General features: G+C 40.1%; 3 protein-coding genes and 1 long non-coding RNA gene across 4 annotated transcripts in view; 2 read left to right on the top strand and 2 right to left on the bottom strand.

Annotated features, from left to right (window-relative positions):
• The first annotated feature begins 2,063 nt into the window (after positions 1–2,063).
• Positions 2,064–6,044, top strand: cpsf4 (cleavage and polyadenylation specific factor 4). Its single transcript, XM_032588202.1, has 8 exons — positions 2,064–2,477; positions 2,616–2,666; positions 3,225–3,377; positions 3,467–3,562; positions 4,057–4,150; positions 4,304–4,376; positions 4,571–4,726; positions 5,374–6,044. Exons 1-8 carry the CDS (start codon positions 2,375–2,377, stop codon positions 5,440–5,442), a joined length of 795 nt encoding a protein of 264 aa, XP_032444093.1. The 5' UTR covers positions 2,064–2,374; the 3' UTR covers positions 5,443–6,044.
• A 43-nt stretch (positions 6,045–6,087) lies between these two features.
• atp5mf (ATP synthase membrane subunit f) lies at positions 6,088–8,165 on the bottom strand. Its single transcript, XM_032588203.1, has 4 exons — positions 8,042–8,165; positions 7,491–7,598; positions 6,328–6,444; positions 6,088–6,240 (listed from the first exon to the last, which is right to left on the bottom strand). Exons 1-4 carry the CDS (start codon positions 8,133–8,135, stop codon positions 6,212–6,214), a joined length of 348 nt encoding a protein of 115 aa, XP_032444094.1. The 5' UTR covers positions 8,136–8,165; the 3' UTR covers positions 6,088–6,211.
• A 2,257-nt stretch (positions 8,166–10,422) lies between these two features.
• LOC116735646 (uncharacterized) lies at positions 10,423–23,267 on the bottom strand. The gene is made up of 3 exons (XR_004342409.1): positions 23,009–23,267; positions 17,959–18,051; positions 10,423–11,373 (listed from the first exon to the last, which is right to left on the bottom strand). It is a non-coding gene; the product is annotated as an uncharacterized LOC116735646 (long non-coding RNA).
• The window catches only part of slc29a4a (solute carrier family 29 member 4a), a 28,627-nt gene continuing 26,453 nt past the window's right edge, over positions 22,329–24,502 (top strand). Inside the window, exon 1 of the mRNA XM_032587669.1 lies at positions 22,329–22,587. The gene's annotated coding sequence lies outside the window, so the exon portion shown is untranslated. The remainder of the gene's footprint in view (positions 22,588–24,502) is intronic.

The following is a 24,502-nucleotide window of genomic DNA, read 5'->3' as shown; positions in this document are numbered from 1 at the left end:
AATCAAACCTTATTATATTTTTTTTTTAGAAAAAGATTTTTATACGCTTTTTTTTAATTTAAACAATGACCACGGTTTTAACTCCTCACAACAATTATTCCACACCTGATTCTTTCTCATTTTTTTAGGCTTGTATCCCCCCATCTCTCCTATTTCTGGTTTGCAGTTTTGCAGTCAAGTATCCAAAGGTGTCCAGTTGAAGTAGCATAAGCTAAATTACTGGTTTCTATAATGAACCTATTATAATACTACTTTACTATAATAATGTGCTTTGAAAGGGTATTACATAAGATTGGTAATACCTAATTGGTAATACAATCTGGTTCATAAGAGGAATATATGAGGGCAGTAGGAAAAGCCAGGAACTGATAAGTCATTTACATTTTGTTAATGTAAACAAAAGAGCAATTTAAAAAAAACAAACTATCTTTAAATTGGTCTGAAGAAAATGATGTTTGAAAACTGCACCAAAAGGATCATTGCATACATAAAATGTAAAAGTGATTTTTCTCTTTTTTTCTCCATAGATGCTACTAGTGCTTTGCTTCCAAGCGGTCTGAGGTTTGGCTCTCCGGCTCTGTCCTCCAGAGGTTTGGTAGAGGAAGTCGTCAAAAAAGTGTCACGTTTTATCCACAGAGGTAAGCTTCAGCAGTAAAAAGGAGACCTTCACCACAACAAGCATTATTTAAGTATAAGGTTCGCCGTACTTTCTCCCTCCAGGTATTGAGCTGACTTTGGAAGTGCAGAGAAGAAGGCCACCCTGAAGGAGTTCGTCCAGGCGTTGGCTCAGGGAGGGAAGTTCCAGCAGCGTGGGTGTCAGAGGTCAGGGTGGAGGTGGAGGCCTTCGCCGGGCAGTTCCCCATGCCGGGCCTTCCTGAACTGCAGACAATGAGGCAGGGTCACTGCTCAAATCCAAACACCCGATTACGTCTTTAAAACAGGTGGTGGCCATTTTTTCCCTTTGTCGTTTTGCACAGGTAAAGGTTCGGTTGTTGGCCTTATGTGGATAAGAAATCATGTTGGGGATGAAGCAGTGAGGGGATCCACAACCAAATTGGACTGATATTCCCATTCACCATGTCTTGTCTTTACATGTTGTTTTGCACCAGTTTCATTTTATGACTGATTTTTATTTCAGGTACAAAAATTATCCGTCTGTTATGGAATGTTTTCTAGCCACCTGTGTGTCATTTTTTGCTTCTTTACTAATTATTTCAATCCCATTTTTCATAATCTACTGCTAGTCTACAGTAGGTGAACTGGGTGACATGATTACGAGTTTCTCTCACACTATATAATAGTCGACTCGCTCAAGCAATAATCCAAACCACAATTAGTTGAACAGGGTTGGATACAAAATTTTATGTGTAGCTATTTTATTTATTTGGCATAGAGACAAGCTTAAATGTTGTAGCATAAATGTTTCACACTGCAGCTATAAAGACGGTGCAATTGAAGAAATCCCTAATATTATGTCACTTCTGAATTGTTTTCACAGTTATGACGTGTTGACAAGCCACTTCAGGAAATAATGCAACGTAATATTTTTAAAAATGAAAATTCTGGATGTAAATAATGCAAAAGAATTTCACAAATAAACCAATATTGTTGCAATCTTTAAATAAAAAAAATAAAAACAAGCAAGTGTTAGTTTTTTTTAAAAATATGAAAACATATTTAGGTACTTATGTTGTAAGTGTTAGATTTAAAGAAATTTGAATTGTGAAAAAAAAACCGATTTCTCTTATTCTTTTAACTTCAAGTCAGACGACGTTATCGAAAAAATATGTAAAATGTATCATAACTGCAGCTTATTTGTGTGCTGGTGATTTTCTATAACAGAAAGATCTTAAGCTAAAAGAAAAGGTAAAGAGAAATATGTAAATAGCCTATGTATTTACATACTTATCAAAGAATTTTAGCTTGGGTCAACATTTAAAATTGTGACAACTTCTGTGATATATTTGATTGTTTTCACTGTTGTAAAATACTTTTTGAAAATCTCGATAATCTACCAGAAATGAAAACATCTCGTGAGGGATGATCTCTGGTAACAACTCGCGCATCGATTAGCGCTGTCTGCTTCTGCTGCGCGCGCCTCCTCACACGGAGCGAGAAGCCGTCCGATAATAAAAACACCGACAGCTACGAGCCATGTTAACGTTTCCAGGCTGTTTTTGACACACCGAAGCTACACACCAAAACAACGTCGATGGTTTGCGGTCGTTATTCGCTCGTCGGTTAGCCTAGCTAACCCTTTTAGCTGCCAGAGACTGGTTAGCTTGCGAGCTAACAGGGTTCGGTTGCAGGTTAGCTTAACGGAAAACTAACCGTACAGTTGTTTTGAGTTTGAAAGTTGCAAACCGACGCAGACATGCAGGAGTTACTGGCCAACGTGGATCACATCAAGTTTGACCTGGAGTTTGCTGTGGAGCAGCAGCTCGGAGCGCAGCCGCTACCTTTCCCCGGCATGGATAGTAAGTGCCGCTGTTGCTAACCGCTGCTAGCCGCTCTGTATGAACCGCTGGAGGAGCTAGCAGACCCTAAACTTCGGTGGACGCACATGTTCTCTTTAGCTTTCTATTAACCGTGTGATGATATGTGTCTGCTTTCAGAGTCCGGGTCAGCTGTGTGTGAGTTCTTCATGAGGGGAGCTTGTATGAAAGGTAAAGAAACCGCAATTTTCGGCAGGTGTTGTGTTCGCAGCTCAGCTACCATTAAAAGACCTCTGTTCAGAAATCTAATCTCAGCAGCTCTTATCTTTTAACAGCAGTTGTGTTAAATGTTCTAGATCGAAAATCCTTCTTGGATCATTTATAAAATATAGGAAAAAAAACTGAATAAAGAGTAAAAATACCGTACAGTGAGGGCAAAATTTCAACATAGATACAGTATAGTTTATATGGAAAGGTGAACTTCACTACAACGGAATGTGCAACGGATTTGGTTCATTTAAAATGTACCAAATGTGCGTGTCAAATTTAAACATCAAAAAGACAGACTTAACATTTACTGACAGTAAAAGCTGAGCAACAGTAAAGTTGCACAGATGCCACAGATATATTAAAAATGTTTTGTAAATATGCCTGTAGGGAAAAATGAGCAAACAATTTTATTGTTCTGAGGATGATACTATAGATTTATTAGTAGAACAGTTAGGGTTGAAATATATATTTTTTTCCAATCGTTTCTGCGTGATGAGTTGTAATTTTTGCATTTTGCAGGCGGGATGTGTCCATTCCGTCACATCAGCGGAGAGAAGACGGTGGTGTGTAAACACTGGCTCAGAGGCCTGTGCAAGAAGGGAGACCAGTGCGAGTTTCTCCACGAGTACGACATGACGAAGATGCCTGAATGCTACTTCTACTCGAAATTCGGTTGGTTCACGCTCGCGTTTCAATTGTACTTGACCCGGGGTGGTCGGTCACCAACCGTTTGATGCCAATGAGTGCGTTTCAACCCTCAGGAGAGTGTAGCAACAAGGAGTGTCCCTTCCTGCACATTGATCCAGAGTCAAAGATCAAAGACTGTCCGTGGTACGACCGAGGATTCTGTAAACACGGTGAGGTCCAGTTGTCCCTTGGAGAACTTTTGGTACTTTTCACATCCATCCATCCGTTTTCTTACACCCTAATGGGCTCGGAAGGGCTGCTGGTGCCTGTACTTTTCACATTACAACCACAAATGTTAGTGTGTTTTATTGTGAATATGAGTGATAGACCAACACAAAATCTCACACAATTGTGAAAGAGGCGTGAAACAAAAGCTGGAGAGATTCCCAGCTCCTGTGTGATAGTTTGTTGACAGGACAACTATTAGCTAGGGTGGGAGATCCGCCACCTACAGTGGACTGGTTTAAATCAAAACAGAGTTCAGATCTAAATCCTGTTGAGAGTCTCGTGGGAAGACTTGGAAAACTAGTTTTAGTTTGTGGCTGCATCCTGACTAAATGTGTAAATACTCTTGAGATGTGAAGATGCTTGCAGAGTGCCCAGAAATCTTGACGTTATTTTATAGATGTCTCCTCTAATTTTGTGTGACTCTTTCCTGCCACAGGTCCCGACTGCAGACACAGACACACACGGCGGGTAATCTGTGTAAACTACCTGGTGGGCTTCTGTCCTGAAGGGAAAGCCTGTAAATTTATGCAGTAAGTCCACCACTTTATTACAGTTTTACAGCTATCACATATTTTTTCCTTTTATATTTCATTAAAAAAAAAAGAGTGTTTTTTTTGGATACATATTTTCAAATCTGGCTGTTTTATAGACTTAAAAGGTAACATGTATATTTTTTCTAACAGTCCTCGGTTTGAGCTGCCAATGGGAACGTCCGAACAGCCTCCTCTGCCACAACAAGCACAAATTCAGACCAAGGTAACGTGATGCATACATGAATATACACTCGCTTGTTGGAAAGCCTGCAGTAAAACAGTTGGGCTAATATCCAGCTTTAAATGGCAGATACTTGACTCTTTGTGGCTTCACTAAACCCGTCTGACTCTTGCTTCACCTCGTTTGTTCGCTGCTGCTGCTGTTGTTGATTTGCCAGAGTTTGTTTCTTGTTGCAGGCTGCGTCTGTCAACCGCTCATCGCTCTCTCTCATCCAGCTGACCAACACCAGTCCCATCCAGCGGCCGCAGAACAACATCAACTCTGGAGTTCAGCAGAACCACATGTCCGTCAACAGAGGGCCTCGGCCTCTGGACCAGGTCACCTGCTACAAGGTGAGGCGTCACATTGAATCTCCTCGTGGCGAAAAATGTAATTAGGATAACTTATAGTGTCTTGTATGAATAACTGATTCAGGGACTAGGATGAACTTTTTGGGTTTTATAATAAAATTTGAATGTTAAAGCTTTGTCTGCATATGAAGAGTTTTACGCCTTTTCCAACTCTTAAGAGATACGAATTTTTGAATATTTAAAGTAGGGCTGAAACAATTAATCAATAAAATAATCGTTATAAATTATTATAATGAAATAATACATCAATGAAAGATTAAAACCAATATCTAAGAAAATAAACCAAAACTCAAATTATTAATCCAAAAACAGATTAGTAGACAGCATTTTTTAGCAGCAGATGCATCCTTTGCAACAAATGAACCAAACACTAGATGAATGCTGTTACTGCATTTTTGGCAGTAAAATGTTTTTCTTTAAAAAAAAAAAAAAAAACCCAACAAAAACATAATTGAGTCATTTGCATCCTTAACACGTTTCTAAAAGGCTCAAGTGGTTAAATGGAAAATCTGCAGAATGTGTCAGTTTCTTTGTTTGTTTTTTTTAACGTCAAAATGATTAATTATTAAAATAAAGGTTAGCTGCAGCCCTGATTTAATCACTGAACCTTTTGTTTTGTCTGTCGGCAGTGTGGAGAGAAGGGCCACTACGCCAACAAATGTAATAAGGGTCACCTTGCCTTCCTGAGCGGACAGTAGCCTTCAGCCTCCAGGGTTTAAATCCAACATGGACACCAGGTGCCCCGGACGTCACAGCGGCTGAAGGCAGGGCGCCTCCGAGACCGCCGGCTTCTCCACACGGAGGTGGAGCCAGCCACAAGGAGAAACGGGCAGCGTGAACTCCAAACTAAATTACTCCCGTTTACTGCCACATGGAAAAAAAAAACACCAACGATTGAGTTAAGAACATAAACAGATTTACGTTGCAGAAGAGAAAAGGGCTGATGTACAACATTCAAATCTTTTTTTTTTTTTTTTTTTTACTTTACCGGACAAACAACTTTGTAAAACGGAGGAATTAAACAAATGAAGACGGTCCTGTTAACATCCATACGAGCGCATTATCATCATTTTGTTACTGTACATCTCAGGCCACATGACTGCACCAGCATTCTGCTGCCCTAACGTCTTGACTGCAGAGTAACAAACGGCGGCAGCAGGAACCAGGCCGCCTCTACCGCGGACGTCAGAGGCGGCCTCGGACCGAGCCTCGGCGGTACGGATCAGCCGGGGCGCTTTTGTTCACAGCCAACTGATGCAGTCAGGATTTATTGTCTGTACCAAATAAATGGCGTTTTTTTTGTCAAACCTCGAGGTGTTGCTGCACAGAAAACGACGCTCTCGCATGTTTATATACTTTTTATTGGTCACAACAGTCACATATTACTAACACAATATAGCTGAGCATATAAAGAGCGAGGGGAGATGCTGGTTCCACCCCTGACGGTGTGATGGCTGCTGAAGGCGCTCAGTGGTACTTCCTCCAGCGGTCGTGCTCTGTTGGAAAATGAATGAAAGCAAAATATCAGTAGTAAATATTGGCATGTTTTTGTATGAGAAATGTACAAGTTGCATTTTTCTTACTGATGTGCTCATAACTCCACAGGTAGCTGATGGCCACGTATCCAAACAGAAACATGGCGACACCACCAATGCCTCCCTTCTTTACATTGATGTACTTGTTGTAGTACCTGTCATAGGCTGGAAAAGGACAGTTGAAAGTTAACTCTTTTAAAAAAGAAAAGAAAAGAAATTGGGCTGATAACATTAACCACTGATTGCAATATTTGGTAGGCAGAGGCCAAGTATTCAAACTGCCTTCCAAAAACACATTTGGCCAATTGGATGGATTACTAGGGAAGCTGGAATACTATTTATGAATATTGTAATGAAAATCTTAATATTTAACCCACATTTCCCTGACAATTTTCATCATTTTTCTAAACTACAATCAGCAGGTCAGTCACTAAAATTATATCTACATCCAAGTCAGGGCATCTGGTGCAGTGTAAGTTTGTAAGAGGCCACATGCATTACCAGGGTTTCCACCAGTGTTTTATAAGCCTGGCGGGCCACCAGGCTTTACTAGTGCCCACACCAGGCTAAGCATTGCTTAATTATTGAAGTATTTTTAAAATGTTTGCATTTTTTAAGACTTTATTGTTGGTGTTCAGGTGTTAATCTTTCAATAACACATAATTATTGAGTGATGTGTTCAAATTTCCTGTCAACTTTAAACCTTTTTTAACTGAAAAACACGACGGGCCGCTGGATGAATGGCTGCCATAGCGCCCTAACCACCGGGCTTGGCAGGTTTTCTGGGGGAAACCTTGCATTACAGTGTCTACATGCAAAATGTACATGCGTGACATTTGAAATGTGCCAAATGTTTCATCTGAGCAGCTTTTTGCAACTGTTATATTGCAAATACTGGTATTACAAGGCTGAGTGTGATTCAGTGTGTTGCACATCTTTACGTGGTCTGAGTAAAAAGTGATGAATGTGGGTCACAATTAACATACATATGTTTTTTAAGATGCTTTGCACGTCCAGTGGTAACGCAAAGTTAAAAGTATGAATGCAAAACCACTGCACCGTTGCTTATGACCCCCCTAGACCGGATAAGAACTGGTACCGTGCAAAAAGTCAGACTAATTTCCTAAACTAAACATTTCCTTCTTGATGAAAATGGAGACGGATTCCTACAGATGAATGGGTGAAACGGAGTCTGCTCCCGGTTAGCTCACCTCCGAAGACCCCTGCGACGAGTCCGGTCGGGGTCATGTTTCGACCTGCGACCCATCTCGGCAACTCTCCCAGCTTCACATCCATCAGACGCTTCTCGACAACTGGAACTGATCAGAGGGGCGGACATGGCAACAAGGTAAGAAACGGCAGCATACTCAACTACTTTATTTTTCATAAAACCACATCCCAAACGTTAGCTTAGATCCAGTTTAGCTAACCTAAAAAGACCTTCATATATAACAAAACCGCGGTTAAAAGTGCGTCATCCCAACGGAGAGTAATTTTTTTGGTGTGTTTTGTGACTATAAAGGCCGTCAGTTCATAGAAGCTGATATTTTAAATGGAGCTGCAGCTGACGCGCAAAGTCCTTGACGTGAGTCAAAGGATTCAATGCGGCCTTCAAGTCCGAAACACTCACACAGCGGAATAAATCCCCACCGAAATGAGAAATTAACTAAAACAGCAACTGAAACAGTCGACGTATGCACACAACAAAGCCTATAAAATATATTAAATAACGGTTAATACAGCAGAGGACACGCTAAGCTACCTGGTTTGTCCGCCATCTTGACCGGTACAGGAGGGGTTGCAGCGGGGAATGATGGGAATAAAAGTGGGAGATGCATTGTGGGACATGGAGTCATAATTTGAGCCCATTTGAGTTCCCCATAAGCTACTGCGAGCAATGATTTGTGTATTTTTGACCGTAAAATAAAATAACATAAAATAAATATCGGAAAGCTTCTGAAAAGATGATGAATGTAAACAACAAAATATATCTAAGATACAGTAGCTAAAGCAAATACATATATTAACTGATTAAAATGATTTTTATTTTCAGGCAAAGCAAACATAAAATCTAACAAATCCGTCTGAGACAAAGAAGTTTAATTAAATAAATGGGTAAATAAAAGGATGTACATTTTGAGCCTGCAGCTTTTTACAGCATTAGGTAGAGGAGACACACAAAGAAAATTCAGCTTATAGCACTTTCATTGTAAAAAGACCCGGAAAAGCTTCTGTTATAGAAATGTTCCCCCTGCCTGTTCGGTAGCTTGCGCAAAATTTTTTATAAAACATAAAAGTACCCTAAATAGGCTACATTGTCAACAAATTTGCCGTTTCCTCCAAGTCCACACAAACGGTGTCAAAATATGTTTTTGAAATTTGCCAGAAATAAATTAACCACATTATATCAGCACCTTAGAAGTAATAACGTAGATAATAAGTCCATGTTATTTATGTCCTTTTCCCCCCGAGAAGCAGTCAATTACACATAAGAGCGAGAATATAGTTTCATTGAAATAAGTTGCAAATGTGTTTTTTAAATTATTATTATTATTATTATTATTATTATTATTATTATTATTATTATTATTATTATTTGAAGCACAAAACATAGCTCGCCAACAGAAAAACTGATTAGGGCTCATGAAGTGGGAAAAGAATCACTGGTAATGAACCAAATGTTAAAATATATAACAAATCCTTGTTGCAATTTTTAATGTGTCCACAGGATGGCAGCAGAGGAAACTTTAAACATGCATTTATTCATATTAATCAGTGTTTTTAATAGATACATTTTCAGATTTTTGTTTATACCCTTATGGTAAGCAGCCTATTATTATTATTATTATTATTATTATTATTATTATTATTATTATTATTATTATTATTATTATTATTATTATTATTATTACCTTTTAAAGCTGCTTTACAATCAAAAATAACATTCGTGACCTGTCCATGTCCTGAGGACAGTCTTGTGGATCTGAATTAGATTTTTACATCTTGTAAATTTATACACCTTTTAAATGTTCAAAGACTGAGGAATCAGGTAGAGCCTCAGTGAAAATATTGTGATCCTGTCTAAACTCTCAGTGACGACCCATTTCTTTTCAGAGTGGTATTTCATAATGCCCAGCCCTCTAAAAAGACTCTGAGTTTTTTCGGAAGAGAAATCCACAATATCTTACGTCCTCCACCGTACCCAACATTGGCCATAAGCTACTTTTCCCACATACTTGTATTTTGTTTCACATCAAACCCATGTGATAAACATTTTTGTGAGGTTTATTGTTATGGTAACATATCTTTTCATGCAAGAGATTCATGCGTAATGTTTTTTGAAGGACAAGTGATTCATCTTGTGTTGCATTTTGATACACATTTTGTTTGTGTACCTTTTGTGCTTCATGAAAAAATGCTAAACACTTTCCAACTAGTTTGAATCAAGGGCCTTCATTGGTTCAGGGTTTGTTTGTTTTTTTCAAAACAAAATTGCATTCACAAATTCACTGCAAACAGACACTGGGATTTACAGGATTTATACGGGACATAAAGCAGCCTAAACAGGCAACAAAACATAGTTTAGTGCCTTGCTCCATTTTTGTTATCACCCTTACTGCAGGAAACCCTTCCCCTCTAAATAACATCATGTTGATGATAAGTATTTTTACAATAACGACCTGAAGGGTTTACAATGTTGGTGTCTCCTGAGGCTCAATCAGAAGAGTAATTTGTCTTATGGCAAAAAAAAAAAACAATCAATGTGGAGCTCAACAGCCTGCAGCACTGATACAAAATGTTCCCTAAGATATAGCTGTGCAGACTGGGGCCTGTTTGCGTGTGTGTGTGTGACAGAGAGAGAGAGCAGCAGCGGTAGTGCGGAGCTCCTGTCCCAGCTCAATGCAACCGCTAATCAATAACCTCAGTCCACCCACACACACACACATGCCCACAGTGAATAGGTGTGTGTGTGTGTGAGTCTGAAACGGGCCCTCGTCCAAGAATCACCACTAACCTCTTTGCTTTATTAGACTGGTTTTTCCTGCTGCCCTTTAACGACTTCCATCAGATGGATGGACCCAAGTTCAGGATGAGATAAAGACAGAAAAGGAGCCAAGAACCCCCCCCCCCCCCCCCCCCCCCCCCCCACACACACACACACACAAATTAACGATGCTCTGTTTCAATTGTAAATAAAGATTCTAAAATCGTTATTTTATTAATTTTGCATTTCAAATATGTCTTCATAAGCAAAACATGGATTTTATGCATTTAAAGATCCAGACAAATATGTTGGCACCTCTGGCAATGACGCAGCACAATCTCACTCTCAAAAAAATGAGAAAAATCTATCCCTCATTTTTTCCTAAACTTTTCCTTTAACTAATCAATTGTTTTTTAAATTACAATTAATTGCATCTATTATTGTTACTCCTAAAATATACACATTTTTAATTGTATTTAAATTATCATTTTTCACTTATACAATGCTTTTTTAAGTTGACCTTTGAGGAACCTTTAATTTGTAAATCACAAGTTCCTGTTTCCCAGGGGAAGACATATGATGTGACTCAGAAAAGGATCCATGTGTCTGTTGGTGTAATGCACCATCAACAGGATAGTAAATAAATAAATAAAATCACAGCAACACGTGGGCTTCTGGAGTAACTAAGTCTCCATGACGACCATTAGATGCTACTGTTTTCATGCCACCTGGTTGTTTTCTCCTCTCATTACAAACATAAACGTGGCATTTTTTTTCCTATGCTGGGATTTTTACTGGAAACAATGTGGTTAGATGTGACATTCCCCGTGGGTTGACTCTGAAATAGAGGATGAATAATGTGGGGAAAGTACCTAGTTTCTGCTGCTGTAAAATACGGTTGAGGATCTGTGATGCTGCGGGCCTGTTTCCTTTCCAGAGACCCTGGAAATCTGTTTGGTGAATTTGCTGGAAATCATTTAAATACGACGACTTTAAAAACAGAAATTCTGGCGACATCTAGCTAAAAACGAGTCACATCAGAGCAGAAGTGGTTCAAGCAAAACAAATCTACGTCCTTCCAACGTCGTCTCAGCCTCCAGACCTAAATCCTGCAGAAAACACATAAGAGACAAGATCCATAGAGATTAGATGAAGATGATTAGTCAGAGATCCCTCCCTCTGAAGGCCAACCTTATGAAATATTATAGTAGAAGAAGAGATGCCGTACTTACAAAATGTGGCTGTATAAAGATTTAGAAGCAGAAACCGAACCAGCAGAGATTCAGTTAAAACAATTCCTTTTTATTTCCAGTATGTAACATTTATAAAAATATGTTTTTTACTTATTTGGTCAAATTATTATTATGTTATGACAGTAAAATAAAAGACACTGCCTTCTCCCAATGCTAACTGTAGAAACAGCGTTCAGTCAGAAGCAACCAATCAGAGGCAGGAGGAGGGTCTTAGTGCTGTCAATCATCCTCATACACTTCCCCTTTTCTCTCTGCTACACTACAGCTGGTCCACCACAACATATCCAGCCACGAATGCTAAGGCTAGTTAGCATGGCTGCCAATGAGAGCGGATGAATAGTTTTCCTGGAACGGTAAACTTGTTTCTCCATTGGTACATTTAGCAGCACGAACATGAGCCTCATTGACAGCACTGAGACCGTCCTCCTGGCTCTGATTGGGTGTTTTTGGTCGGCAACAGTCGCTCACGGAGGAGGTGGAGAAAGCCGTTCTTTTCACAGATGATCTGTCTCATGCTAAGCTGTCACAACACGGGGACGGCTTTAACGAATATATGAAAATTAGATTTTTGTGAAAGTTACACATTGCAGCTGTAACATCAAATTGTCCTCAAACTGAAGGGTAGATTCATCTCACAGCGCTCTGATTTACCCACAATCCAATCTATTCCCACACCATGAGTACCCCTCCAACAGCATCCACCCTCCTGGACTCACCCACCCTAACCCGACACAAACGCAGAGAAGAATCCGGCCGGCTGCAAACCCCGACCCGATCCGCCCCGCAGCACAGACTCTAATGAAAAATCCATAAAGGTCAGCAGAGACTCAGTGACACGACCTCGTCCAGTACAGGAGCGAGTTCACCTGCACGTTTATTGGTTTTACTTGCCGGAGCGCTCCCATAACGCTCCACTGGACTGCAGAGGAGGCTGAGCTGCAAACCTAACACTCTCAGAAAAGAAGAAAAAAAAAAAAAAACAGGAAAGGAAAAGAAAAAGGGCGACGAAGGATTGCTTCTTTTTCTTTCTTTCCATCTCAAGAGGCAGACGCCCTCGAGGTCTGCCACTGAGACGGCTCTTTGAAGCTGATGGAGAGGGACAGAGGGAGAGCGAAACGAGATGGGTGAAAGGGTTTGTGCGGAGATAGAGTCGGTGAAAAGAGAAGACGGGGATGAAAGACGCTGGCAGGAGAGACAAAATGATGGACACTGATTAGGGACAAATGAGAGAAAAGAGGAGTGAATAGAGACGGTAGCTGCACACTGCTCTCTAATCTGCATTCATCCTTTGTATATTCCCCTTTTCAACAGCCTTTTGTTCTCTTCATTTACCGATTGTGGCCACGAAAATGTCCTTTTCACGTCACCGTCCTTCCCATCCTGTGGTTTGTGCTTCTGTCTGGCAAAAAGGCAGGCTTTCAAGCAGACTGGACCGGGCAGGAGGGACGGTTTCTGGGCTGGACACTGGAGGATTTTCTTCATATTGTCAGAGACATGAGGATCAATAGAACAGATACAGGAGCTCAGCAGTCTGCAGAGAGTCCCGGAGGAAACCCAGTAACAGAGCACTGATCAGCCCCGTTTCCTGCCCTGACAGAAACTCTGCATCGTGACTCAAACACACAACTCGCTGCTTTTAGGACTTAGCCGCACACACTGAATATCCTTTGCTCTCTTTGTTTATTTCTCATTAAATGAAGCAGAAGCTGGTTCGTAGGTCCTCTGTGCCAGACTTTCTGTGAGAGGAAAGTTTTCTGTGTAAACAAAGGAAAACTATGGCTGAATATGGAATCGAGTCAAGCAGCAAACCTGAGCTTGAAAGAAGGAAAGCGTGTGAATTTAAGTCAAGTTTATAGTACAATTCAGCAACAAGCGAGTTCAAAGTGATGAAAACAATTTGAAACAGAACCCAGCAAGGCCTGGTGGTGTAGAAGAAACTCTGTAAACATCCATCCATCCGTCTCTCCGTCCGTCCGTCCGTCCGTCCATCCCAGCTATTTCTGTTTCAGACATAAATAATAAATTCACACCGAGTCTTTTCCTTGCTGCCCAGAACAGATCAGAGCCAAACAAAACAACAGTGTGTATTTACAGTGAGTCTTTTCCAAAAGCTCAGGGCACTCTTCAGCTTTTATTGTCTCTTAGAGCGGCTGTGTGTGCGTGTGTGTGTGTGTGTGTGTACAAGTATCCCTGTGTTCTCTGCCTTTGTTTCATTGTTATTATTATCGTCGCAGTTTCTCAGCGATCATAAAATATTCAGATATAATTTGAACAGATGCATTCGTTTAATTGGGTACACGCAGCAGAACAGATCTTTCTGCTTTGCATCGTCAAAGTGTGTTTGTAGTTACTAAACTGTGTGTTTCCTTCTCTCCTATCAGAGGAGATCCACAACAAAACACTGATTTGACATTTTATTTTGCCCACAATCTAAATGACAATGACAATAACTTCCTCACCTTGATGGACTGTCTGACCCGCCCTACAGTCAAATACTGAATGCTAAATGTAAATAAAGGACAAAGCAGCATCTTGTTATGTGAAGAATTTGTCTGTGGAGCATTTAGTGTGTTTGCTTTCTCTCTGCATGCCTTCCACTCTACCCTATTTACCTCTGTGTTTCTGAAGGCTTTGGGTAAATCTCATTTCTCCCCTTGGTGCCTCCACTCACCTTTACACCTACATTTCATGGATCCACATCAAAGCTGCACAAACGCTTTGACACCCTTTGAACTTCTTCACATTGGGAATACAGATTTAGATGTGTGTTTTTTGGGCAGGGGATTTAATGTGATAGAATCACAGAAAGGAGTGCATAATAATTTATTGTGCATAAGTGTTTTGCACATTTATATTTTCGTGTACAGCGGGAAATTCCTCTGGGCGTGTTTCAACAAGCTCTACACACAATATTTTGTCTACTTTTCTCGGCAGAAGGGCTCAAACGGTTTGATTGTGATGTCCTATAAAAAGCAAACAAAGGTCGCCATGCGTCCCCTCTGCGACTTACAGCCAGCTGCAAACAGGATTATAGAAGTCTTCCTTTCTACAACAACTTTCCTCTTGTCCATCTTCTGTAAATACCAGAATTCTGGAGATCATTATTACCAGCTGTGGTGTCAAAAGCTCCTTCCACCTGAGCTGCGAATCTCTGCAGCTCCTCCAAAGTTGAGCTCTGTAGAGGTTTGTCGGAGAACATTGTCATTCTGTTGCTGTCCTGGTTTGATAGTTTGTGCAGCTCGTTGTTAACGCGCCGTCTGAGCAGAACTTGTTTTTTCTTGCATGATGCTCACAGCGCCTATTTACAGTTTACAGTTGCACTTATAGTTTTATTTAGGGACAGCAGGTTAAAGGGGGCTGAATAAACATGCACGCCACACCTTTTAGGTTTCCTTTTGCGCAATTTATATTTGTAATAATAATTAAAAAAAATTCATCCAACTTTACAATTGTGAATCACCTTGTATTACTTTCTCACATGTAATCCCAAATAAAACACAATAAAATAATACTTTTGTGTAATATAAAAAAAAATAACGTAAAGAGTCAGAATTGACTTTTGATGGTGACCAGCTTAGTTGAATCAGGTTGGGTTAATAATTATTACATATTTGAACCACTACCATCGTGGTTTGAAAATAACAGTTTGAATAACAAGAAACTTTGTGGTAATAGCAAAAATAAAAAAAATTAAAATCTCATAAACTATGAAAGCAAATATGTGAAACCAGGATTTGAATTAAAAATGCCCCTGAAATGTTAATGTTGTACATTTGTGCTCGCTTTGTCATTGTTGTTAAAATATATCCAGAATACATTTTTAACCTAAAGAAATGTAATTGTCATTATTTCTACATGGTTGAAATGTCGTTTGTTGTTTTGACGTCAAGCTAAAAACTCGCACCACTATGTCACTGGCTGTTTTTCACTTTAACTTAAAACCCAACTGTTCAAATTGCAGCGATGAACTCTCTGCACTTCTTCGTCACAGTGAGCGGGTTTTTGCCCTGAGCCGGTGTTCAGAGGCTCTGAATCAGGTTTCACTTCTACTTCACCCTGACGTTTCGATCCAATGAGAATGCACGACAATCTACTTTTGAAGTTGGGAGGAAAAAAAAATCCCAGTCAGGGTCACAGTTTGTAAGGAAACGCAGGATTAAACTTGACAACGGCAAGCAGGGAATCAGAGATGACAAAGTCCACAACGTTGCTCCGCATTTCCGCTGACAGCCTGTTGGAGTTTTGTTGTTTTCTCTCTCCTCCTTTCCTTTGCTGAAGTACTTTTGCAGAATCTCTCCTGCCTCCTCCGTACTTCACATTTCTTCAAATAAAATCGGGCTGCTGCTTTTCCACCCAGAACAAGCTCTCGTGTTTCCATCCAGTTTGGCACAAACTCCACCTGCTACCTGCAGATGTTTTCCCATCTCCGGCTGATCTCAGCTGGTTTGAACTCTCCGCCTCCTCCTCAAGCTTCACTTCTCCGTTTTCAGCCTTCTCTCCCCATCTGTCTCCATCCCTTCATCCCCCCCACCGCCTCCTCTGCCTCTGTGTTTACACCTGCCTCTTTCCTTTCATCTCTGCCTCTCCTTCCCCCATCCAGTTCCCTATTTCTCTCTCTCTCTGTTTCCTCCTGCATCGCTGTTACAGGGTTAAGCCTGCATTTGTTCCATTCTCTCTTTTCCTCTCTTTATTTCTCTAATTTAGTCTTCCTTTCCTAACGCATCTCCCTCTCCAGAGGTGAGCTGTAGTACTATCAGCATGCAGAGTCATGGCGCTGTGGCTCTGGCGTCATTGATTGAACCGGGAGCTAAATATAGACACTGTTCAGGCTCAGCATCTTTTTTTTTTTTCTTTTTTTTCTCAGACCAGATTCAAAAGAGGGATGGAGGGATATACGTACATTTGCATACAGCTGGGAGCCAGCCAGTGTGATAAAAGAGCAGAATAAATACCGGCTGCTGATCAGTGCTGCAGCCGCAGGGTGTTGCAAAAGGAAAAGAAAAAAAATTGTATAGATAACTCCGTTCGAGGGAAGGAGGCGCAGCAAGGCCTGACCTTTTTACACATTCATAGCAGAGAGTGGCTGAGGAAAATATTTATAGGACACACTCTGCTGCACACGGTGCACATCTGCCCGCTCACGCCGGCGAAAATCGGCAGGAACTCGCTCTTTTCTAGACAAACCGCCCCGGGGGCAAAACAGCTACACCACAAGCCATCGCTATTCAATAAGGAGCAGAAATCCAGAGCTGGGGGCTTTCTCACTGAGCAGATGCAGACAGGCGACGGGTCAAGAGGAAGAAAGCGAGAAGAAGACAAAGCTGTTTTTGTAGTTTTTGTCATGCTAAAACTTGATGTTCCATTCATGCATGTTTCACCAATGATGTGGTGTTTGGCTTTGCCTTGTCATTTACATGTTAGTATGAACTACTTTGGCTACAGTTAGTTTTACCTCCTTTTCAACAGCCTTTTGTTCTCTTCATTTACCGATTGTGGCCACGAAAATGTCCTTTTCACGTCACCGTCCTTCCCATCCTGTGGTTTGTGCTTCTGTCTGGCAGAAAGACAGGCTTTCAAGCAGACCGGACCGGGCAGGAGGGACAGTTTCTGGGCTGGACACTGGAGGATTTTCTTCATATTGTCAGAGACATGAGGATCAATAGAACAGATTCAGGAGCTCAGCAGTCTGCAGAGAGTCCCGGAGGAAACATGCATACTTTCTGATCTGACAACTGTTCATTTAAGCTCCTGTACAAAAAAACAAAACAAAACAAAAACCTTCAGATTCAGCTCACGAAATTCCCAACTTTTAATAATCCTGGTTATTCTTTCCTCTTTTCCTGAATCTTTCGCCTCCACCAAGTTTTCTTCAAGGATTCTTCTAAATGTATTTCCACCCATCTTTCCATCAGTTTTAATCACCTTCCCTGGTTCTTCTTGAGAGAAGCATTCCCACAGCACAGTGCTGCCACCACAATGTTCTTGGTGAGAATTTTGACTTCTTACCCTCAAACAGGGCATGTTGCTCACATTATGTACATATTTCACTTCAAGTTAACACATAAAAAAGGTGTTTGTTGTGTGTAATTAATTAACTCTGGTAAGGAGGACATGATTTTGCCACATGTGAACCCAACGAAATCGTTTCGTTTTGTGCGAACATAACACAATTTAGTTAAGTGAATTAGCCCACATTTTCAGATTTTTTGTTTGTAAAAGCCTTTTGAAACAAACATATTGTTTGAAAGTGTGAGTAAGGCCACTCCTCAGCTGCACAGTCTTCATTAAACATCGGCACTTCCTGCCTAAAACAACCAAGATGGCCGACCCGCGCCACAGCTAAACATCTTTTATAGCAGGAAGCAGCGGGTGACAGCTCTGCTCCATCTTCCTCTTACATAAAATCCATCTTAACATTACTTATTCAACTCCTCCACTTACCACAGAATCCAGCCAGTAACGTAGATGAGGTTTTATTAAATCGCCACCGGCTGTTGATTCATTACTATGCCAGCAAGCCTCTCATGTTACTCCCTGCAAATAAATAAAAGAAATAAAAGACGGTTCAGATCCCGAGCTTTAGGAGGCAACATATCAGATACATTTTCTGTTGGAGCGCGTCTGCGATATTTACATTAATAATGCAGAAATGCTGGAACAGTGCCTTGAAGCCTCTGGGAGCACATTTGGTTTTGCACAAATTTACGATGGGCAATAAATAAATGATAATTCAGGATTTCTAAATAAAGGAAGTCCAGTTCTCTTTTATGCGACGGTGTGTCAGGCAGCGGCCGTAACATCAGCTTTACTGCAACTTTAGCAGATTGAATGTGTCCACAGAACACCTGCTAGCATTTTTATTTGTTTGAAATATACATTTTTTTAATTACTGTACTTTAGGCATTTGATCACTTCTGCAACACTAAGCCTAGTATCTGAAATATGTAATTGCCATACAATAATTTATGACCTCTTGGAAACGACAGCAGTTTGTTGCTATAGTTGATGCTGTGATAGACGCCTTGTGTTGTTTGCCACACATATTAAACTTTTAAAACTTTGCAGAAAGTCTTAATCCTCTGGGGGAAACTGACATGTGATAAGCTATTTGAACATCCTGTAAGTGTATTATTATGAATTACTGTATTGAGTTTTCCCCGAACACATATTACAAAAATAAAACATTATGCATTGCCTAGAAATGTGGAGTCTACAATGGGTGATGGGTGATATGGCTCACCACCCAGGGAGTCATTTCACAAAAGGGCGGCAGAGAAATTCAGCAGCAGAAAATTTTTTAGGTTTTTTAACACTTATATGAAGCCTGTAACTCATTAAAAGCTTTAGATTCAAGACCAAATGAATGAATTATTAAGTTGTTTTTCTAAATGATTTGTGAATCTTTGATAATCTTTAGTTCAGAAACTGAAATACTCAGGTTACTGAAACCTGACTATGGGTTCAGTTGAGTAATACCAAACACAGATTATTTGAAACACATTTGGAGATTTATGAAACTTTTAGCTTCTGTGCCACCTTAGATTCAGATGAAAAAATAAATCTTACTAGAATCGGATCAGTCGTTGTTTCTGTAAACCCAGCTGTGTTTTTCATGCTGTTTCTACTAAACCACCTTGAAATAAATATGTAACTGAACCACCTCCAATAATCCCGTTATATACAAGTTGTATTTTTTAAGTAGCATTTCAAACATTAAAGCTGTTTGAAGAAAGTGAATGATGTTTTGGCGCAAACTAACTGCACTCTGCAACTAAGGTCCTGGCAGCAAACAATGTAAACCAATCTGGATACACAAGATAGAATCCAATAAATACCTTTTGCATAATTTTCAATTCATTTGTAGTCTGCACAATCTCTTTATGATTTGGTTTTATTCTAGTTTGCAAAGCACAGCACGTGACAAGAATGAAGAACTATTAACAGAATCCTACACTAGCAAAAACAATCATTTCTGCACAAACACACGCAAACGATCTTTTCAAGAGATCAGCCGCTGTCCGGGTCATTTCTCAGAAGAGCGAATTCAGCACTTTGACTAAACCTGCTACGTTTCTCCAGAGCCTCGGACTTGTCGCTCTATGTCTTTGCAGACAGCACACGTACACCTGACAAGACAGCCAAGCAGCCATTTAGCTAATTCCCGTCAGGCTTGGCTCCTCTGTGGCAACAGCGGTGGGTGGGAAATATAATGGAAGCCCTGCCAACAACAAAGCATTAGCATATTGAACTGAACTGATAAAACTGTCAGTCACACGGTGGTGACGGTGCCAGCATTGTGTTGGTGAGGCTGGCAGCACAGAGCTTGTAACTCATAACTAAAAAAAAAAAAATGGAGACAGAAAACCGATGAAATGGCCAGACAAGAAAACAAGGCGAAATCCTACAACACTGCAACTAATGGCTTTAGCTTCTGAGAGTTAGGTGTGATTTTTTTGTTTAAGATGGTACACTGTAAACAAAAAACAACAACAAAACAAAACAAAAACCGTCCCTAATTTACGGTAAAATACAGTCAGCTGCGGTTGCCAGAATCTTACCGTCAAATCCGATATTTTACCCGAAATTAGAGTGCAGAGTACATGAAAAAATGTAGATTTGTTGAGAACTTTTTTTTTTAATTGACCGAGATGATGACACGACATTTTCAAAACACCAGTATTGAACCTCAACTATGCCGACCCATATGTGAGCAAACGTAAAATAGAACTAACTTGAAACAATTAAATTAATTTGTAATTGTGAACTGAAATAAAAATAAACCTTTATGTTTGTCAAACAGGTGAAATAACAGAGAAAAGACCAAAAATTAAATAAGAAAACGAAAAGAAATCCAGCATAAAAACAACATTTTCATATCCAGTTTGAAGAGGAGTAGGAAGAAGTCAAAGCTTATTAAATCCTTTATGCCCAAATATGTCCCACATTTTGTTTTTAATTTCTTTTCCATATATGTGTAATACTGCATATGTTGTCAATATCACGTTTTACTATTTTAAATTATTGACTATTTTCCTTCCTAACTGTTTGTAGATATACAGTTTAGAAAAGCCCATCTAGGAACAACTGCTACAAATTAATTTGTCTATGTTGTCTGTCATTTATATCAAATAAGCCCAATAAAAAAAATTATAGATATTTGCACTCCACAATTTCTACTCTTTCAAAATTATACATGTACAATTAATTTGCTATTATGCAGTCTACACCATGTTCACTGTCTAGTCGGCTGCAAGATACCCAACAAATCAACCAAAAGCAAAAGCTTTTCCTCTTTTGTATAATCCATTTTATAGGCACAACAGATCTCATACATCTAACCATGTTTACACAGGAATCATTTTCTAAAAACCAAACAAATAAACAAAATAAGATATTATATAAAGCCATTATGAAAATGCTTTACATCCAGATATGTCGGCTTGCTGAAAGAAATGTCCATAATGAAATTGACAGAAGGTTGGGGCTCCTTTTGCATGAGTTACTGCATCAAACAGAGTGGCATGCTGATGATCAGGCTGTGCTGGGGTGTTCAGGAAGACAGAGTGGATTTAATGATGTCTCTCCTCCTCTTTTTGTTTTTGCAATACTTTATGTAAAGGTTTTTAAGTTAGTAGAACATTAACAAAACATAAGCAACATGTCAATATCCCTTTGAGATCCTCCCCATAGTTAAAAAAAAGAAAGAAGAAGAACTCCAGGAGAGCAGAAGCGTCACATTGAAACCAAAACAACTTGAATTCTGTGTCTCTTCTCTCTTCTTTCAGATTCTGGAAACTTGATGGAAATTTTTTTTCAATATAAAAAGAAGGTTTTGACCCAAATCACAACCTGGTCCAGTCATTTCGCTCTTAACTCAGGTAAGACTCTGAATGACGACATAATGAACGTCTCTGTGTGTTTTCACGGACTCCAGCTGAACACCCTTTTCTACCAAAGTTTGTCCTTCCACTCAACTTTCCATTACTATGCACTAGGTGCATAGTAATGCACAAAGGGGAACCAGCTTGGTTTTCCCTTTGTGGCTTACACGTAATCATGTAAAGTTGTAGCGTTTCAGGAAACTGAATTGTGGCTTTTCCTCATCCGGATTAGAAGGATATGTGGCCCTGGGCTAGAACCAGTTTTTGTGTCCTATCCCAAAAAATAAAAAGAAAAGAAAATATTACTCATGCAAATTTAAAACTTCCTATGTGAGATGACTAAAAAGATGTAGTATAACTTCAGAAATTTCAAATGTGTGATTATTGTTTACATTTGTAAAAATGTAACCATGTTAAAACTCCACACTTCTTTGGGATAATCATGAGTTTGATATTTAAAATGAAGGTGTGATGTTTTATAAAGCATGCCTTCATGACAAAAAACATCCTGAATCTTTGGTCACTCCGCTGAGCTTTTTCTAAAGTCTGGCAGACTGTAAAAAATAAATAAATAAACAATCAAAATGAACAGAATGAACCCAATCTGTATGAAATTAATTCATGTAAACTTCAGTTCTGGAATGAAGTTAGTGATAGCAATCCGCTTTTCATTAAATACTCTACCGACACGCAGCTGTCCTGTATGTTTTAGTTTAAGCAGACGGCTCCAGGCTGGAAGGATTTTGTGAGTCTCTCACATTCAAAGCCCAAATAAACCGGATTGCAGTGAGCATGAAACAACTTGTTAAACATGAATTAGGATGTATTCATCTCCGACTCCAACAGCGCTCTCCTAAAGATTACAAAAACACGAACAGCCAGAGGAGACTCGCCCCCTCCTTCCTCTTCCTCCTCCTCCTCCTCCTCCTCTCTCCCTCCCTCCCTCCCCTCATCCTTCCATCCATCCGCGCTTCCTTTCTTTCTCCTCTCCCGCTGGATGGTGCGTTTAGGAGCGCGTGCAGGAAGGCACCGGGACTCTCCTTTCTTCTTCTTCTCGGATGGAGACGGGCTGAGCTGAGCAGGGTCCAGGTCCAGGTCCAGTCCACCTCCAGCATCCCGCCGGAAGCTCCTCTCTCCGTGGAAAAGCCGCTGCTGGGAGCCGGGGGAAGCAGCAGGAAGGGGAGACGCGGTAGGTTTAGGGGGCCCCGCTAATGATAATAACCTGTTGTTGGTGTTTTTGTTTTCTGTGCGCGAGAGAAAAAACGCGGCGCAAATACAGAGAGAGGCACATAAAAGCGACCCGGACACTGTAGTGGGCTTGGTTTTTATGTTGTTTTTTTTTTTTTTTAAATTATCATTATTACAGGAAGAAGTTCATTTTATCCGCTGGGTGATATATATCATCTAGTATTGTGTTCCTCCTACCCTTTTTGGTTAATTGTAAATTCAATTTATCTTTTTTTTTTTTTACGCACGAGAAAAACGCGCGAGCCGCTGTGAAAGTCCACATACTTCATCTCAAAGCACATCCCAGTTTATACAGAATCAGATTATTACCCCCCCTGTTTACATCCACAACAGAGGCTGCAGCATAGATAGCATTGACTTACTGCAATTCAATTACGGACGCAGGCTGGAGGCTTTTGATTCAGCCGTGAGGGGGTCGCGAGCGCCGCCCTTCGTCCGGACACGGTAACTGTGCAGAACATGGCTTTGGCACACCGGGGTTCGCTGGCTGGGCTTTTGTTTTTGTCACCCATCAGCTGCATCAGCTGCGCTCTCTCGCCGCGCGGTGCGTTCAGCCCGCAGCCAGGTGGAGTGTCTACGGAGATCATCACCTACTGACGTCATCCCACGTTTTTTTTTTCTTCTTTGAGGTTTAAAATAGGATTCGGCACAAATGAATCCTACTTGTTTCACGGTGTGAAGCGGAAGTGAAATCACACCTGCAGGGCATGCCAGGTGAGCCGGCGGGTGGTGATGTGACAAGAATTAGGCTCTGCAAGCTCACCTGTCTGTTAGCTCCAGCATTTTTATTTTTATTTTTTTGCAATGTAAGGAAAGCGGTTGGTTTAGCTTTGAGCAATAAGATAATCCTTCAAAATGTCCGGTTAACCTGAGAGAGTGAAGCTTCACCTGCTGTCAGGGAGGTTTTAAATGTGGCTTTCTGCTCAGGGGGGCAACCCACAGGGGGCTACCATGACAATTACCTGTCACCTCCACACATAGTAAACTTTTAGTTTTCTATTTTTTATTTACCTATTACCCAGTCACGAATGCACACCTCCTTTGTTGCGTACAACAAAAACATGATCTCAGAAAAGCAAGAGTGGCTGGCGGCGCTGACGTTAGCGTCTGAAGGAATTATTTGGTTATTTCTGTCTTTTTAAGGAGTCTTAGCTAAATTGGACCATACCAGCTGAAAGTTGTATACATTTACATTGGAGGAGACCACAACTGAATTATTCTACACTGAAGGTTGTTTACAACACAATTTGATGCTTGGGGAATCAATGAAAACATGCATATCACATTTTAATGCTTTCATGTCACCAGGTCCATTTTGGAGTGAAATAATCTCAAAAAGCAGAATGTGTGAAGTCCTCATACACATAGTTATATAATAAAATATGTTTTACTGTTTATGTTTGAAACATATTGTGATATGTCTTCAACTGGAAAGTGTCCAATCACTCAAGTCCCACCACTGCCTCCTGAAATGAATAAAAGTACTACATTTAAGCAATAATTGGTGAGCTTGAAATGTTTTTTAATAAGAAATGACCATGCTGCAAAAATTACAATTAAAAAAATGATAATTATTATATCGATCATTCTGGATTTGGACAGAAACCTTCATCAGTTATCATGAAGGTGAATGAAATAAAAATACAAATGCAATACTTCATATTTAAAGGACTGCAAGTCATTTTGCAAGGCGTTATATTAAATATTTAAATATTTCACTTCCTGAACAATTTGAAAGAAGGTTTGTGTTTTTAGTTTGACCAAGGTAGTCAACCTGTTGTTTTTGTCAGTTTCAGTTTCTTTATTATTTATTTTACATTGTCTGTTCAACTCCTAAATGCACCAACTGAACAAAT

The sequence above is a fragment of the Xiphophorus hellerii genome, chromosome 16 (assembly GCF_003331165.1).
Source record: "Xiphophorus hellerii strain 12219 chromosome 16, Xiphophorus_hellerii-4.1, whole genome shotgun sequence".
In the NCBI taxonomy this organism is placed as follows: domain Eukaryota; kingdom Metazoa; phylum Chordata; class Actinopteri; order Cyprinodontiformes; family Poeciliidae; genus Xiphophorus; species Xiphophorus hellerii.
This window is presented reverse-complemented; position numbering and strand designations above follow the sequence as displayed.

What these genes read in the sequence shown, in the direction of transcription:
- cpsf4 (XM_032588202.1), top strand. Translation starts at nt 2,375, where the DNA reads ATGCAGGAGTTACTGGCCAACGTGGATCACATCAAGTTTGACCTGGAG. An exon ending in AAGCACAAATTCAGACCAAG is followed by an intron (nt 4,377 to 4,570) that starts GTAACGTGATGC and finishes TTCTTGTTGCAG; the next exon opens with GCTGCGTCTGTCAACCGCTC. An exon ending in ACCAGGTCACCTGCTACAAG is followed by an intron (nt 4,727 to 5,373) that starts GTGAGGCGTCAC and finishes GTCTGTCGGCAG; the next exon opens with TGTGGAGAGAAGGGCCACTA.
- atp5mf (XM_032588203.1), bottom strand. Translation starts at nt 8,135, where the DNA reads ATGACTCCATGTCCCACAATGCATCTCCCACTTTTATTCCCATCATTC. An exon ending in CAAGATGGCGGACAAACCAG is followed by an intron (nt 7,599 to 8,041) that starts GTAGCTTAGCGT and finishes CCCTCTGATCAG; the next exon opens with TTCCAGTTGTCGAGAAGCGT. An exon ending in CGTCGCAGGGGTCTTCGGAG is followed by an intron (nt 6,445 to 7,490) that starts GTGAGCTAACCG and finishes GTCCTTTTCCAG; the next exon opens with CCTATGACAGGTACTACAAC.